We start from the raw sequence: 19,251 nt of genomic DNA on the forward strand, positions 1-19,251 counted from the left end.
GAAGTCACTTCACCTGAAGAAGGAGCAGTGCTCTGAAAGCTTGAGATTTCAAATAAACTGTTGGACCATAGCCTGGTGCCGTGTGACTTCAGTATTCGTCTTTCACAACTGGATGTGTTAGGACGGTAGACCTTATACTTGAACTAGTGTAAGATTATATAGCTCTGCCAATTGCATTCTGCTTCAGCTGTTTAGAATGCAAGGAGTTCTGTATCGTAGCTTCACCAGGTTGACACTCATTTTTAGGTTTGCCTGGTGACACTCTCAGCATGCCTTCCTACACTCTTCATTCAATAGGGTTGATCTCCCAACATGATGATAATATTAATGTAGCATTGCATATGCCAGGTCATGAGGTTACGCATTGTGGTTGAATACAATATTACAGCTGCTGATGGCCCACACTTTCATGGATAGTTTTGAGTTGCTTGATCTATTTGAAGTCAATTCCATTTAAGGTGGAGGTAATGTGACACAACATGATGAATGGTATCCTCAATGCAAAGACAGGGCTTTGTCTCCACAAGAATGTCCATAAATTAGTCCTACTGATACTGTCACATACAAATGCATCTGCAATGTGTAGGCTGACGAGCATGAGATCAAATAGATATTTCCTTCTTGTCGGTTCACTAGCTATCTGCCACACACACAGTCTAGCAGCTCGATCCTTTAGAAATTCAGCAGTTGGGTCAGTAGTTGCACTACTGAGCACCTCTTGATGATGTATTTTGAAGACCCCACCCAGAGTACATCTGTGTCTTTGTCATCTTTGGTTCTTCCTCTACATGCCGCTCAACATGGAGAAATACTAATTTAGCAGTCAAGGAGGGGCAGATAATCAGCATTATGTAGGGCTGTTATTTGACCAGTCTGTGGGATAACTCTCCAATTTTGGCAAAAATCATGAGAACTTTGCAAATTTGATTGTATAAAACAAAAGGACATGAGGGGGATTATGGTAATGTCATTAGATTAGTAATCCAGAACACCAGGCTAATGGGAGATCAACCCTACTGAATGAAGAGTGTAGGAAGGCATGCTGAGAGTATCACCAGGCAAACCTAAATCCCACCATGGCACTATGACAAATGGTGAAATTTGAATTCAATAAAATTCTGAAATTAAAAGCTGGTCTAATGGCAACCATGTAACAACGACTGATTATTGTAAAAATCCATTAAGTTCACAAATGATCTGTAGAAAAGTAAACATGCCATCCTTACCTAATCTGGCCTACATGTGACTCCAGACCTATAGCAATGTGGTTGACCCTCAACTGCTTGCTGGGCATGTGCATTTATTAGCTAGCGACACCTACATCTCATGAACATTTGTGTAAAGAGGGAGAGAAATGACTACCTTTTCTTTCCTTATCTATTCATGTTCTGCAAGTAGTGAAGAACAGAAACAGTAGCATTCATCAGTAAAACCCAATGTTCAATAATTACTGACAGTAAAGCACAGCAAAAGGTTCAATTTAGAGCTGAACTCTTCACCCAGTCTAAACATTTCTGTCCTGCTGTCAGGAAAACCACAAAAAAATGGAGATGAGCCTACATTTGACTCATTCAATTTAAAATAGAATGAAGGAGTACGTATGAGACTAAAGAAATGAGGTGTTTTAGAATCTAAATAAAGCTGCACTATGAAGATGGAGGGCTGGAACAATGATCACAAGGAGTTAACATTTGACATAATTGGGTACAGCTGAAGCCAAAATGTGTATTAAGAATACACAGCCAATCTGGCAGAGCAGGATTCAAATTGAAGGCAGAATTCCAAATGCAGAAATGTTGATATTTGACTCAAGTTGAAAAGAAATTGCCACTGCATGCCATTTTATACATAACAAGACAACTGTTTTCATCTGGAGAAATCAGAAACAGAAAATAATCCAATCTCCAGTCCTAAGAGTATGATGGTCAAAATTCTATCATTCAACATTTAAGAAAACCTTAATTTTTTGTAACAGGATGTGTTTTCATGGTCTTGGTGCTCCAAGGATATAAGATGGCATGGAGTGTCAATCTGCTTTTCAATTAAACCTCTTTCTTCAACAGATCTTTTATAATCAGATTTCTTACACTTCCTACACAGAGCATAAACCATCAATCTACCAAAGAAAAAATTGGCAAAATTCCTCATTGCTGCTCTCTCTCTTTGGGGGTCAAATACAGTTAAACTCAGAAATCCTATATTATTCATTCTCAACTTGGCAGCATCATGGATTCAGTAGCTTAGAAATCATCCTGTTCTACTCAGTTCAGATTGTCAATCAAATATTGACCATATTAAATTAAACCATTATACTTGGAGAATTTAAACATTGGACCCTTTTGCTTTCAAACTTAAGTTAATTTCCTCTTCTTTCACCTACAATAGCCAATGATTCAAAATAAACCATCATTTGAAATTCTCATCCTGTCAAGTGAAGGCCCTTCACAAGAGTTTTTCTTCAGAATTTTAAGAAGTGAGTTGGAGAAACTATCGAAGCTTAGAACATGTTGTGCTAGACACATTGCCAAAACAATGATGCCAAACTCATGTATCAATTTCATTAGTTATATATTGTCACTAATGCAATGCTAATCCTACCAATCTCACATATATTTGACTATTGCAGATGAGAGGAAGATCATAAAAATTTGTGCAGTTTTTGACAGACTTGAATCAATCTAGTTATGGGAATTGAGTTGAACTTGAAGTATATTGTGGCTAATAGCACACTGAGTGGGACCAAATCCAATAAATGGATCTTATAAAAAGTACCTCATGTTTTCAATCTGTTCTTCATAAAACACACAAAGATTTTTCAAAAATACATTTTAACACAAGCAATCTCTGGAAATCCTTGCATAACAGATTAATTTCAACAAAAATAATTACTGATTCAATTATTTCTATGGAGGCTGTGGACTGCGATCATATATAAAAAGAACAGCAAGTGGGGTACCATTACCTCTGTTTCCTGATATATTCAACCTAGGATTATATGAACATTGTTGCAACAGGATAGGAGGAATTTGGAAAATATTCATGTATATATGGAATTTTAATTAAAAATTAGTCTTCAATGATATGAAATTCATTTTAGGTTTTTCACATTTATTATTTTCCAAGTTCATCCTGTCCTGTCTTGACAAGGTTGAGTTTCTAAGATGAAACTTTTAGTCAAAAATTGGGGTCAACTTTTATTCAAATGATATTTCTGGAGTGTTAAAATCCTCCCCTCCCACTGCTTCCCTGTAATAGATATTATATCAGAAACTGTTGTAGCAAGCCCCACACTCAAAAGTACTGCAAATGGAGCCAAAAGTATCTTTATGACTTTTTTTTTATTCACAAATAAATAATAATCTCCAAGGAGGTAGGCCATAATTTCTGCATGTTAAAATTACCAAATTCATAAAAAATGACATATGTAAAACTTAGATATATAAAAAATTGTATTCAGTTTTTCATGGCACAGGAAGGAATATTACTCAAAAGCAGTGCATGCACTGAGCTTACAGAAGTTGTACCTCCATTATCCTGCACTCTCCAGTCCAGCAAACTCTGTAGTGCAGCATCTACGGTACTTGTGCTAGAAGACACCAGCCACCCTCCCTTCACCACCCAGAGCCACCCCTTCTCATCTCATTTCCTATACAACTTTGAAGTTCATTCTGAAAAGTCAGCACTTAGTAAAATATGGTTTATTACTAGTTATAGAGGAAACAGTTCCTAGTTACAGACTAGTTTACTCCATGCTTTAGTTGGGTTTGCTAGTTTATGTCCTGGTTAGATCTCCTGTCCCCGTCACTTACAGAGCTCTACCAGGTGGCCTTGGCATTCTGAAGCATCTCCTCAAAGTTGTCTTTCTTCCAACACCAACACCTAAAGTGCCTTGGCGAAGTTGGTGGTGAAGGCAGCAAAGAGAGCAGCCCACATGCTGGGTTTTGGTCTTAGCTTGAGGGCGTGGTACAGACCAGGAGTCTGATATTGGGCATATGACTTTCTGTGGTTCAGCAAATCCTCTGGTCCAACAAAAGCCTGGCCCCAAAACTACCGGATTACTGAGGGACAACTTGATTTTAAAACATCATCCTCCTCCTTGTCTTCAGAACCAGTTAACTTATCCCAATCTGCCTCTTCAATGGTTTAACATCATCTTCATCAGCATTTATCATCGACTATATAACTGCACAAGTAATTTTTTTTGTCAAGTGCATTGGATATCTTGAATATCATCAATGATTTGACAACGCTCTTCTTTCTGATTTCATCACAGATAAAAGATGTTGTGAAATCCTGGTCTTTTATTGCATGATAAGTTGTTTCTCTTTATTAATTCTATACTTCATCCAGGGATGTCAGTGTAATCTGCAGTGGTTTGTTTGAGGGCAAGGATTCGGATTGATGCTTCAGAAATACACAGTGCACTCTGGTGATTTTCAATGATTTACTTTACAAATTCATTTTCCAACTTTTACCACATGCTAAGCTTTCTTCTCTATAGACTCATACAGCATGGAAACAGATATTTCAGTCCAGCTATTCCACACAGACCATGTCCCCAAATAAACTGGTCCCATATCCCTCCAAACCTTTCCTATTCATGTATTTATCCTTATGTGCAGCTATTCTTAGGCATTTGTCTAAGCTGCATAAACAGCTTCCTCCAATCTCAAACATACTTTTTTAACATCTTGAGTATGCAGCTGTTGCAATCTTAATGACTTTAAATTTGAACAGGGCTGCCTCTATGTCATTTCTTGACACCGTGTTGCCATATTAATGGGTGGGATTGAGAGAAACAAAGCATGCACCAGCAAGGTGGTCGCCATGACATTGCTCGATGATGGGTGCAGAAATGAGGAGCTGAACACTTGCATTTAATGATGTGCTATTCTATGATACTATTAGACAGATTTGCAGCAAGGCAAGATTGATTTGAGCAGTAAGTGGTAAGTACAAAGAGTTTGTATTTTATGGCCTAAAGTCAAGGGATATGAAAAATTAATTATTTTTTGTTCAAAGATCAGGGATCGAAGTATGGGCTAGATCAACCATCACTTATGTTTTTATGGTATTTACTTTGAACAAGCTGTTAGAATACATTTTGTGAAATAAAGTTTTCCTGTTCTCAGCTCAGTCGCTGTAACCTCTGTTGACTGTGTGCATAGCTGTCTGCTAAAGTAATGATTCAGAAACTAACAGCTGGGCACAAAGCTGACAGTACAATCTACATAAAGTTGCCTGGGGTATATAGAGATCCAAGGCCCTAAGCCTAAAATAAAACTCATCAACTGTACAAAATGCTTATAGTAAATTACCAGGCAGGGAGGAAGATTATAGAATTGGGATTAGACCTGAAAAAAACATAACAGAAGAATGTTGAAAAAAAATGAAAGCAGGAAGGAGGATTTAAAGTTTGGGAGGCATTTCTATAAGGCAGAATCAAGTTGACTGAAGGAGTGGGGAAACAATGAGGGAAGCAGACCCATTGGAGAAAAATTTATTTCTCTTAAATGACTCAGTTGAATTCCCTGGTGTGATAACAAAGAAAATGAAAGATAGCCGATAGGGATGCTTGTACTACAGCAAGCATGGATGTGGGAGAGGGGAGTTGGAGGTGGTGGCAGAGCAGAATGAGCAAAGACCATATGAAGTCTTAACCTGAAGCCAGAGGGAACATTGTGACTTCTGGTTTCACTTAGAACTCAAACAATTTTTAAAAATCTTTGGCTTGTTTGCTGTGGATCTAACAAAACAGAGCACAGCATAAAAGCCCACTCTGTGATCACATGTGAAACAACTTCAAAATGGGCAGGAAGGGACATGGTTGGAGATGGTGATAGAGGAGTAATTCAGAGACCCAAATTAATGTCCTGAGGACACAGGATTAAATTCTATCATGGCAGATGGAATTAAATTCTATCATGGCAGATGGAATTTAATTCAATTAGTAAACCTAAAATTATGACAGTGGAATCAATAATGATGACCATAATGTTACCATTGATAGTTATAAAAACCCATCTGCTTTACTGATGTTTTTCAGGGAACAAGAAGTCTTACCAAGTCTCGCCTCCATGTGACAACAATGTGGTTGACTGTTAACTGCCTTCTGAAATGGTCTAGCAAGTTGAAGAGAAATTTGGGATGGTCACCTTACCAGTGACTCCCACATGTCATCAAAGAATACATTACCCCAGATAGTCACTGAGCCCAACAGCTATTTCAGGCACACACAACTGGCAACTAAAGGTAGCCTGAACAACATAGCATGTTGCATCCATTGGCACAAAGTGTGTCACTACCATTATGTGAAGAGTGCACTGGAAATCAAGCCCCTCTGCTCCATGAGTCAGTATTAAATGACTAATTTAAACAGTAAGATATGTATTGCCTGATGGTGATCACCATTGAACATAAAGTCTCACATCATATTTTATTAATAAACAAGCAAACAAAAGCATTTATTACAATAAATGTATGCTCTAATATGTGGCAAATGGATTATTAATGACTAATATGGAAATGCGAACTAAATCCAAACACGCTCACATCCATTCACATATAGGGCAGGCAAGACAGGACTAATATGACAAACAAATTTTCTGGAATATTATGGGTAGAAAAATGGGCAAAAAGAAACAAAGTTTGTGGGCTGAGAGTCCAAACTCAGTGAATTCAGTGAATTTGTCTCAAATGTCATGGTTTTTGCAATGATATCATGTTGTTGCTAACCACAGCAATCCTCAATTCTGCAGCCAGTCAGCTGAACCTTGGTCTTTGCTGGAGTTAGAAGCTATCTTTCTTTGCAGAGTCTTTGAATGTTACTTCTTTTCCACTCAGAGGAGGAAAGGGAGAACAAACTGGTTTGTTGCAAACTTCTGGAGGTCTCATAGCTAAATTAATCTCTTTCCTCCCTGATCTGTGACTAGGAGTTAAAACAAATCTAAAAAGCTGATGCTGGGCAGTTTCTTTTATTCCAAACCAAAGACACCTGATGTCAATGTGACTCACTAAAGTATTAAATCTCGCTTCTCCCAACAGTTACATGCTCTTGACTAACCAATAACTAACTACACAGTTCCGTTTTACCTTTGAGTTGTAAGACAAAATTAATAATCAAAACTTCTACTTTCTAATTGGCATTTCCAAAAAGAAATACTTGAAGCTCTTACAATGTATGTGAGATTGCCACACTGGTTCCTTCAGTGCTTGTCTTGATTGTATCATAAACAGGTGCTATGCTATCTAATGTTTAGGCTATGATTCCCCAGGTGTCCCTGTTGTTTATTCCTCTGTTGCAGATGTATTCCACATGAATATACACTTATTTCCTATCTTTACAGACTACCCTTTGGGTGTGTACCCAGTCTACACATTCCTGGTCTTTTTTTTAAAGAAAGCACAAATAAGTCCATGTCCTTATTAACAGTTTGTACAGTATTTTTAGAGATTTTGTAATTTCAGTTAGAATGGTAAATAGACTGGTGTTTCTCTTGGTTAACTGCCAATTTCTCTAAATGTTTGCCTCCATTAAAGTTATTATTGCTAAAGCTAGAGCCAACATTTGAGTTGACTTTCTACTTTATATGGTTTGAAAGCCATAAAGAATGAAGAAGTGAAGAGCTTGAAGACTGCCTAGTGGCTCCACTGCTTAATATCTAGGCATGTTATTGTACATCCATTTACATGCAATTACTTCAGTTATATTAAACATTATTTCTGATGTCAGTTAATAGCAACAACTCTGAGTGGTTTGGATTTTTGCACGCTCACAGATTCAGCTATTTATGGAAAGGCAGTTAACAGGAGTACTCAAAGTCAAAAGTAATGAGCAATTGTGCTTAGTCTCAACAATATGCCACTTTAGACAAAACACCTAGGATATGAATTTCAAATCCAACCCCAGGATAAGATCTGAAATGAACCGGTCATCCAGTAAATAAACCACAGAGAGAAAGTATATTAAACTAACCACGACTGGAATGAAGAAATCAGCTCATTAAGAATTGCAGATAGTAAGGATGAATCCAGGCATGGTAGCTTAGCGAGACATTTGAATTACTCATGTATGTTGGGTGTGCATGATCCACGGGTGGTGTGACTCACGAATGCTGCTGGTGTGATTCTGAGATACATTGATCCAACATGTGATTCAGAATCAGAGATCCATTAAGAATATGATGTGATGTTATTAAATTACTGAGAGAAAGCACTAACTTAATTTTACAAGTTACAGTTCAATATACTTTCTCTCTGTGGTTTATTTACTGGATGACTAGTTCATTTCAGATCTTATCCTGGGGTTGGATTTGAAATTCATATCCTAGTATCCTAAGTATATTGAACTGTAACTTGTAAAATTAAGTTAGTGCTTTCTCTCAGTAATTTAATAACATCACATCATATTCTTAATGGATCTCTGATTCTGAATCACATGTTGGATCAATGTATCTCAGAATCACACCAGCAGCATTCGTGAGTCACACCACCCGTGGATCATGCACACCCAACATACATGAGTAATTCCAATGTCTCGCTAAGCTACCATGCCTGGATTCATCCTTACTATCTGCAATTCTTAATGAACTGATTTCTTCATTCCAGTCGTGGTTAGTTGATTTTCTGAGTAGTATAAAGTTCTCATTTGCTATGATTTGTAATAGTGATCAATTATACCACTGTAGTGAAGAAAATTTCCTCAACAATATTTTTGTTTTTATCCATCTATAGAATGGGGGCAGACGAGATTAGTAATCACTGTTCCCAATTGCTCATGGTGCAATTGGAGATCTCTCTTCACAGCCCTATGGCTTAATGCACCATTTCAGAGGTGAGCTAAGAGTCAAACTATAAGCCAGACTAGGTAAGGACAGCACAGTTCCTTCACTAAAGGACATGTATCAATCAGAAGGATTATTGTGAAAATCCAGTACTCACACAGTCACCATCAGGGGTACTAACTTTTCAAACTGATTGACTTCACTAATTTAATATGAATTCCACAACAGCTGAGAAATGAGAAATTTGAATGTCTCAGATCTCTAGTCAAGCCATTTGGACTAGAAAGGGTAATTAATCGGAAATGTTTACTCTGTTTCTCTCTCCACAGATGTTAGCTGACCTGCTGAGCATTTCCAGCATTTTCTGATATTACCTGTGGATTACTAGTCCAGCAATATAACTGCTGTGGTACTGTGTAGGCTACAGTAACCTAGGTCTACACTCAATGACAATGCTTAAATTCCAATTATGCAGATGAAGTGAATTCAAGTAAAAGTGCACCATCCTCCTCGTCTACTCAAACCACATTATCAAAACCACGTCAGAGAATCTAGCCTTTCTAACAGGGTATCTAGCTTAGCTCAAATGATTTCAAGACCTTCAATGTTGTAATATATCCACTAAATTTGTACCAGTAACCTCTGTAACAACAATGCCAAATTCTTTGGATGCAATGGTTTCTTTCTACTCTCCAAACATCAGGGCTTTATTTGTTTTTTAGCTCTTGAGTGAACAATACTAAATACATACAGGCAGTACATATACAATTGCAACTCCAGTGTACATCAGTTTCTGGAAGCGTTATATGAATTAAGTCCAGATGACCGTCTTTCTCAAAATCTTTATGGAGTTAAACTAAATTAACTTTGTTTACAACATATTAAAAGGACCTGCGAATATATTTAACTTCAATAGGTTGTGCTCTATCCCAAAAAAGCATGATCCTTTTCAGATAAGTAACGAATACTGCTGGCGAGTGACAGACGAACGCCGTTACTCTGAATTGTTATCATTTAACCGGAACTGCTAGTGCAAATTGTAAGTAAAGTCTCAGATATCAGACAGACTTGATCTTATTGGAAATGCGAGCCATTTTAACAAGTAAAATCAGGCACCAGGGCCCAAGAGGAGAAATATACATTGCAACTAAGTGTCAGCAACCGAACTTCAGGCTTCACTACTGCAACGTGACCAATTTCATCTCTAAAATTTGTTCTAAAAATAACCCCAGCGTCACAAAGAGCTGCAAAAATTATGAATTTCAACACCCACCTCCAGAAGTTAATGCAATATCTGAAAGTAGAACAGTTAAAAAATGCAGAATTGGAGATGTAGCAACCAAAACGGATTCTCTCTTCGAAGCCATCTGTCTCTCTTATGCACTCATGCACTTTCCAACACAGTCAGAAAAGTTTTTTCCCCCTTCGGCAGTCTGTATGTATATAGTGGGAGTGACTAACTCGCTGTTTCAGAGACCAACCTTTCACACAGAGGCTCTCTCACATTACAGTCCCAGGATTTTTTTTAAAAAAGCGCTGCATCTACGAGGGCTCAACACAGCTTCATTCATCTAGAGATGAGTCAATCCAACCGTTCTCTGGGTGGTTGAATTCCACATTCAAAGTATGTGGAGATAACGAGCTCTCGAGCCACAACCTGGGGTGGAGTTACTGCCTTGGTTACCCGTAGTGTTTGTTTTGGTGGAAATCCCGCTTTTGATGTGATTACCCCTAAAATTCACATTTTCCACTTTGCATCAATGTCGGTGCAATTGCCAAACGGTGTAGAATGACTAAAACAAGAAATAAGATGCAGATCTGACTAAATTGAACCGAAGGACAATTTTCCACATCTTCCCTCCAAGTTTTAACATTCCTTTCCTAAAATTGCTGCCTTATTTCTGGAACACGGTTCCACAGTCACTGCCTCGCCCACCCTTCTCATATATGAGAAGGCTTTATCACTGAAATGCGTGACAGGCTACTTACTGGATTCGGTCCACAAAAATACACGCGGGCTCATTGGATCTTAATAGCTGCGGGAACCATGTTTCCTGCTCAACAGTTGAAATGCGCTGGGGCAAGTACAGGCTTCACTGCTCTGCTTAATGAGATCAGGTTTACATGTATCTTTATGTATGTACAGTAACCATGTCATATAGTTCCTATCTAACTGAAAGCAATACTCGCCTGGATGGATATAGCGTAACAGTCGAGCTTCACATCCTTCGGGACGGAGCACTCGTTCACTGGCTAATTTCCCCTGACAATTGTACTCAATTTCTGCACCTAGGATCATAACAGAGTAGGAGCAGAAGTAGGTCATTCGATCCACTGAGTCTGCTCTGTGTTCAATTAAACCACAATTGATCTGATAATGCTAAACTCCACATTTCCGCTTTTTCCTCACAAACCTTGATTTCCTTACTGATTAATGACTCTCCACTACTCTCCCTCAAACAAACTCAATGATACAGCTGTGATAGCCATGTATGGTAAATTCCACAGATTCAGGACCCTCTGAGAGAAGAAATTCCTCCTCATCTCTGTCTTAAATGAGATTCTCTCCCAAGAGGAAACAAGTCCCTGCTAGCATCCTAAATATCTTGACTGTCAGTAAGGTATCCTCTTATTTTTCTCAACTCCAATGAGTACAAGCACAACGTACACAACCCCTCCTCATAGGACAGTCCACCTATACCTGGATTGCCTCCGGTGCCTGTATATCTGTTCTTAGATAAGGAGACCAAAATTGTTCACAGTATTCCAGGTGCAGTCTGGCCAATGCCTTGTATAGTTTTAGCAGGATCTCCCTATTTTTAGATTCCGTTCTCTTTGATATTAAAGCTCATTTGCCTTTCATATGACCCACTGAACTTGGACGTTAGCTTTTTGTGATTCTGTATGTTGACTCTCAAATTCTTCTGCGCTGTGCTTTTCAGCAGTCTTTCCTATTTAAATAATACTTAGGTCTTCTATTCTTCCTGTCAAAGTGTATAACCTTAGATATTCTCAGACTATATTCCATCTTCCAAGATTTTACTCACTTGCTTAACTTATCTGTATCCCTCTGCAGACTCTTTGCATTAGCATCACTACTTGACTGTCTACCTGTTTTTGTGTCGCCTGCACACTTGGCAATATTAAATTTATTTCCGTTATCCAAGTCATCCTGACACTAATGCCTGTGGCTCCCCATAGGTTGCCAAATGAAAATGGTCCCATCATCCCAAGTCTTCATCTTCTATTAATTATTTGCCATCTTATCTATGCCAATATATTTCCCTTAACATCCTGGGCCTCATATTGTTAAGTAGTGTTATGTGTAGTAACTTACTAAATGCCTTTGGAAATCCAAATATATACATTGACTTGTTCCTCTTTATCTTCTTGTTACGTCCTCAAACAACTCTAATAAATTTGTCAGGCATGATTTCCCTTCTGTGAGGCCATTCTGACTGTGCTTAATTGTATTATGTACATCTAAATGCTCTACTATTGCACATTTTATAACAGACTTTAACATTTTACCAATGACAGATGTTAAGCTAATTGGCCTTTTGTTTACTTCTTGAAGAAGGATGTTACATTGGCAGTTTTCCAATCCTCTAAGACTTTTCTGCAATTGTAAGATTCTTGCAGGATTACCACCAGTCCATCTACTATCTCTGTTGCTACTTCCTTTAAAATTATGGGTTTCAACTCTCCAAGTCCAGGCAACTCATCAGCTTTTAGCCCCATTATGTTCCCAAGTAGTTTTTCTTGAGAGATAGGTATTATGTCTATTTTGTCTCCACCTGCATACCATTATCCCCACCATTATCCTCACTGATCATTTAGTATTTTAAAAGTTCTATTAGTATCCTCGACCATAACAAATACTGCAAAGTATTTAACTCAACTCCACTGCTGGTTCCTGGTTCCCCATTTTTATATCCCGACCTGATTCTCTAAGGGACATGTTCACTTTGGCTTCTCTCTTCCTTTTTATACACTTAAAGAAGCTCTTACTGTCTATTTTTACAATACTTACTAGTTTGCACTCATGGGTTATTTTCTCTATCCTTTCATTTTGGTCATCTATTGTTGTGTTTTAAAAGGTCCCAATGTTCTGGTGTAACACTAATCTTTCAATTTTATACTACCTTTAATTTCCTTGGTTAATCATGGTCAATTTAACCACTTCCTGGAATTGTCTTTGTTGTGAGTCATGAACTATCTTCTTAAATGTCTAGCAATGTTCCTCAACTGTCAATTCTGCTAAATTCTTTTCCCAATCTACTCTAGTCAATATTGTCCCTATCCCTATGTAATTACGCTTACTTACATTTAGCACACCTGTCTCTGAACCAAGTTTCTCACTCTCAAACTGAATGCTAAATTCAGCCATGTTTTGGTCATTGTTCCCAAGGGGATATTTCACTGAGATTGTCTATTAAACCTGTCTTATTACACTTACCAGATTCAAAATAACCTGATCCCTTGTTGGATCACAAAATATTATTCCAGGAAACTGTCCCAAATATACTGTATAAAGTATTCCTTATGGGTCCCTCAGCTAATCTGGCTGACCCAACCTACATGAAAATTAAATTCACCCAATATCAATGACTTTTAATTTACTTAGAGTCATTATCTCCTGACTGATTCTCTGTCCAACAGAATAGGTATGGGGGGGGTGGGGGAAACATGACCCACTATCACTCATATCCTTAAATACAGATGAGGAAGGACACCACTTTGATTGGGACAACACATCCATCCTAGGACAAGCCAAACAGAGACATGCACGAGAATTTCTAGAAGCATGGCATTCCAACCGGAACGCCATCAACAAACACATTGGTTTGGAGCCAATCTACCACCCCCTGAGAAAAAGAACAGGAAATGACATCACCAATGCAGGAAATGACATCACCAACCCAAGGAAACCTAAACAGATAAATAGAAAGCGGGACATAACACCAGCGCTTCGTTGGAGGCTCACTGATGATGTTACCTAGAATGGTGACGAAACGTCTGAGAACTAACCTTCCACCTCAGCGAGCAAACTCACATCCTGAACCTCAACCTGAGCTACAAATCTTCGCAAAACTTGCTAGAATAGCTACAGTTAGGGGGTCTGTTGATGACTCCCACCACTGTCTTCTTCTCCTTGTTATTTCTTAACTCCACCCAGATGGATTTTACATCTTTCGATCCAAGATTGTTTCTTGCTATTACTCTCATTCCATCTCATACTAACAAAAGCTACTTAACCGCCTTTCCAAACCTGCATCTATTTTTGAAAATGTCACATACCATTGAATATTTGGTTCCCAGATTTAATCTCCTTGTAACCATGTCTTTGTAATGGCTAGAAGGTCATATCCATTATCTTCTATTTGCGCTATTAGTTCATTTATGTTGTTCCAAATGCAACACGTATTTAAGTAAAGCACCATTAATTTTGCTTTTTTACCATCTCAAATCCCTTTGACCTTATTATAGAGTCATATAGCTATACAGCATGGAAGTAGACCCTTTGGACTAACTTGTCCATGTCGACTAGATATCCTAAATTAATCTAGTACCATTTTCCAGCATTTGGCCTATATCCCTCTAAATCCTTCCTATTCATATATCCATTTAGATGCCTTTTAAAAGCTGTAATTGTACCAGCCTCCATCACCTCTTCTGGCAGCTCATTCCATACACGCATCACACAGTGTGAAAGAGTTGCCCCTGAAGTGCCTTTTAAATCTTTCTCCTCTTACCGTAAACCTAGGCCCTCTAGTTTTTCCGTACCCCAGGAAAAGACCTTGGCCATTCACCCTATCCATGCCCTCATGATTTTATAAACCATTATAAGGTCACTTTGCAGCCTCTGATGATCCAGGGAAAATGGCCCCAGCCTATTCAGCCTCTCCCTGTAGCTCAAACCCTCCAACACTGACAATGTCCTTTTAAATTATTTCTGAACCCTTGGAGGCTGAGGGGTGACCTGATAGAAGTTTATAAAATCATGAGAGGCAGGGATAGGGAGAATAGACAAGGTCTTTTCCCCAGGCTAGCAGAGTCTAAAACTCGAGGGCATAGGTTTAAGGAGAGAGGGGAAAGGTTTATAAGGGTCCTATAGGACAACTTTTTCATGCAGAGGATGGTGCATGTGTGGATTAAGCTGGCAGAAGAAATGGTTCAGATTAGTACAATTACAACATTTGACAGGCATTTGGATATGTATATGAATAGGAAGGGTTTAGAGGGATACAGGCCAAATGCTGGTAAATGGGACTCGATTAATTTAGGATATCTGGTCAGCATGGACGAGCGGACCAAAGGGTCTGCTTCCATGCTGTATATCTCTTTGGCTCTAAAATGCACCACCACACGTGTATCTAAATTAAACCTCATCTGTCACTACTCAGCCCTTCATGCCACTTGATCAAGATCTCATTGTACTCTGAGGTAACCTAATTCACTGTCCACTACACCTCCAATTTTGGTGTAATTTGCAAACTTACTGACCATACTCCCTATGTTCACATGAAAATCATTTATATAAATGATAAAAAGCAGTGGACCCAGCACTGATCCCTGTGGCACACTGCTAGTCTCAGGCCTCCAGCCTGAAAAGCAGCCCTCACAACCCTCTGACTCCACCTTTGAGCCTTGATGCATTTTGTATGGCTGTATACTCTACCTTTTCTTGTTCCACTCTGGGTATCATTATGAAAATAGTTGCTTTGCAGTATCACCATATCTTCTTGCTTTATAAGTCTACATAAACCCTTTCTTACACCCTCTCCCCCAAACTAGTCTCAGAGCCTCCCAATAGCCCTCAATATTAAATTCATTGGAGCTGCCAGAGGAAAAAGTTGAGGCTAGTACAATCTGTCTCTACTCAGCTCATCAGCACATTTGAGCAAAGACCCATTGTATTTTGAGGTAACCTTCTTGGCTATCCAGTTCACTACCAATTTTGGTGTAATCTGCAAACTTACTAACGACACCACCTGTGTTCACATCCAAATCATTTATATAAATGACAAAAAGCAGTAGACCCAGCACCGACCACTGTGGCACATCCGTGGTCTTAGGCCTCCAGTCTGAAAAGGCTAACCTCAACCCTAACCCAAACCTTTCACCAGCCTCTGACTTCTACCTTTGAGCCTTGTTGCATTTCATATGGTTGTATACTCTATCTCTCCCTCTCTGGGTATCATTACAAAAATAGCAATACCACTGTATCGTTTTGCTATATAAGCTACATAAACCATCTCTTACACCGTCTCCCCCTAATTAGTTTGAAAACTTTCCAATTGCACTCAATATTCGATTCATTGGGACACTGGTACTAGCATGATTCAAGTGATGTCTTGACTTGAACAGTTCTCTTTGACCCCATTACTAGAGTCAGTGCTCTGTGAACTGAAATCCGTTCCTCCGATGCCAAAATTTAGGCCATGCATTTAACTCCTTTGTCTTTATTTACTCCATGCCTATTTGCCCATGGCTTGTGTCATAATCCAGAGATTAATGGCATGGATATAATTTGTTATATAATTTAGCTCCTAACTATTCAAAATGTGTCAGTGAAACCTCCTTTCTAGTCCTGTCATTAGTACCAGTATAGACATCGGCAACTGAATCCCTCCCCTCCCTTTTCTCCAGGCTCAAGGAGACTGCTTTAACCCTGACACTGGACAGCCAACATGGCCTTTGAGACTCAAGCTCACAACTGAACAGTATCTATTCTCCTAATTATAATGTCGCTTATCATGACAATGTTCCCCAATTGAATGGCTCCCTCTTACATGATGTTGCAGTCAGTTCCCTCATCCCTCCTGCAGTTTCTATTACTTTCACACAGCTTGAGCAATTGACAACTGAAGGTACTGAGAGTCCTTGAGAGCTGCCATGAGTCGCCACACCTACTTTATTTATAATCATACTTCCTGTCCTTAATCACAGACCAAGTTTGAATTACTTAAGCTAAGGAGTGTGACTGCCTCCTGGATCAGTGTCCAGGTAACTTTCCTTCTCCATGATGTGGCTCAATATCTGTACCTCAGAGTCCAGCTCAACTCAGACTCAGAATTGCTTGAGCTGCAAACAGCTGTATTCACGGTCAATCTCCTTAATGTCAAGCAGCTCCCATATGCTACAGCTGTAAAACATCACCTGACCTGCCATCTCTATCATATTTTGTTCATTAATCAAATCACTCTTGTACATCCCTCTTCCCATTTTATTGAATTTTTCTTTTGATTTTACATACTGTACCATTTTATAACTAACAAGCTATCTTTAAGAAAAAAGATTTAAAAAAAAACTAAAGACCCAAACAGAAACTGAAGACCTTATTATTACTTTAAAGACTAGAGATATTCACCAATTGTACTCAAAAATTACCTCTTTGCCTTCCTCTGTTGAACTCCTTGAGATTCTCTCGTAAAGTCACACACACCAATGACAAATAACACGAAGTTGATTAGTTGTATATGCTCCCAGCTCAAACGGCCTATCTGGTTCATGAATAACGATCCAATTTCAGCCATTTCATACTTAGGCTGTTCTGTCAATGCATTTTAAAATAAACCTGCTTAAAGCTCGCAATTACAGAATTTTAAACTGCAGATTTCACCAACTACAAATTACAAACTAAGTTAGGCTAAATTGGGTCTGCAGAAATTAAAAATTTAGACACTTTCTTACCTGACGAACGTTTGCACTTGGTTCATCGCCACCAGCTGCACACTGTGGGTTATGGCACAATGCAATAAATCATTAAAGTTATAAAAGCAAAGTACTGAAATAAATCAAAAATAAAAATAGAAAGTGCTGGAGAAACCCAGCAGATCTAGCAGTATCTGTGAAGAGAGAATCAGAGTTAGCAATTCAAGTCCAATATGACTTCTTAAGAACTTCAAGAGTCTCAAAAGCATCAACTCTGTTTCTCTGCCCACAGTAATTAAGGTTGCTTTGATAGCATCGCCATTCATAAATGACCCTCATTACTTAAAAAGGCAAGAGCATCAATACAATATGGAGCATCATCGCCTCAAATTCACTCACCAAACTGACTTGTATACTTAACTCTGTTCCTTCACTGTCATTAGATTATCTCCCAGTATAATAACATTGTGGTAGTAATACAATAGGAGTACACCATTCAAACAGATCATTCTAATTTCTTCTTGCAGGATATGTGCGCAAAAGCAAAACATAATTGATACTGAAATGAAAACAGAAAATTCTCAGAATGGTAACTGTTCTACTAACATCTGTGGAAAACACAACGAAGTTAATACTTCCGATTAATAACCTTTCATTAGGACTGGGTGTATGAAAAAGATCACTTATTTTCGTTGCACTGAGATAATACAAATGTTACAATAAGTGAATATTTTATGATAATGTTTCTGTGCATATATATTTACAACTGCTGTCCACATTGTGGCTAATGAATTGAATCTGTCTAAATTGAATTCATTCTACTTGTTAGCTAAATATGTTTTCCTCCTTTCTACAGTTACTTTAGTCACTTTCTGACTCTGTTCTTTCTCAATTGTGTCATGGAACGTGAGTTGAATAAGGATATGAATACAACTATGAATATGAATGCAGGGAGATTATCTGCCTCTTCATTATCTGCATCTCCATCCAGCCATTTTCTCACTAACACTGCAACAAGTGATTCACTAATTTATTAACTTAATACATTGAAGGAACAGTTTTAAAAATATTCATTCATAGAGTGTGGGCACCATCAGCTAGACAAGCATTTATTGCCTATCCTAGATGCCTCTAAGAAGTTGATAATGAGCTATCTTCTTCAGCTGCTGCCATTCATTTGCCATAGATAGATTCACAAATGCTGTAAGGAAGTGTGTAGCGATTGTAACAACATCAGCCAGATGACCCTGTTGAATTTGAGTTCCCTGATTTGGATTCTTAATCTGATCCAGTCCAGGAGACCTGGTTGACATTTAGGAGCAGCAGTGTCAGACATCCTGCTCGCTCCCTGACAGCTGGCTCTGAGAGAGCTCAATATTTACTCGCAACAGTCGCCTTTGAGTTGCAGTAAGTACTTCTAGCATCATGCTGCCATTTGCGAAGCTTGACTCATTCAATCTGGCCATTGAAAACTAGGCCCACTATGTGGAACGGATGCGTTCATTTTTTCTGGGCAACCAACATTGGGCAGATGAAAAGCAATAAGTAATTCTCCCAACATCTTACTGACCGCAGCTTTTTCAGTTACTAGGAACCTAACTTTCCCTGAGGCAGCAAGTACTAAAACCTTTCAATAGTTGGTGGATGTAGTTCAGGAATATTATGGCCTCAATCTTCCTCAAATTCTGAAACACTATCAGTTTTACTCGACAATTTGAGTACTTGGGGAGTCTATATTGGGATTTTTGACTAGGTTATGATGACTGGCAGAGACCTTAAGTGAAATGCTGAGACACCGTTTGGTGTGCGG

The 19,251-nt window shown here is 38.6% G+C and overlaps 1 protein-coding gene across 1 annotated transcript in view; it reads right to left on the reverse strand.

The window, feature by feature from the left end:
- Positions 1-10,322, reverse strand: part of LOC125446760 (chondroitin sulfate proteoglycan 4-like) — a 92,149-nt gene extending 81,827 nt beyond the window's left edge. The window contains exon 1 of the mRNA XM_059640159.1: positions 10,057-10,322. Within this exon, the coding sequence (XP_059496142.1) occupies positions 10,057-10,150 (94 nt within the window). The 5' untranslated portion in view covers positions 10,151-10,322. The remainder of the gene's footprint in view (positions 1-10,056) is intronic.
- Between the last annotated feature and the right edge of the window lie 8,929 nt (positions 10,323-19,251).

Source organism: Stegostoma tigrinum, chromosome 36 (assembly GCF_030684315.1).
Source record: "Stegostoma tigrinum isolate sSteTig4 chromosome 36, sSteTig4.hap1, whole genome shotgun sequence".
NCBI lineage: Eukaryota > Metazoa > Chordata > Chondrichthyes > Orectolobiformes > Stegostomatidae > Stegostoma > Stegostoma tigrinum.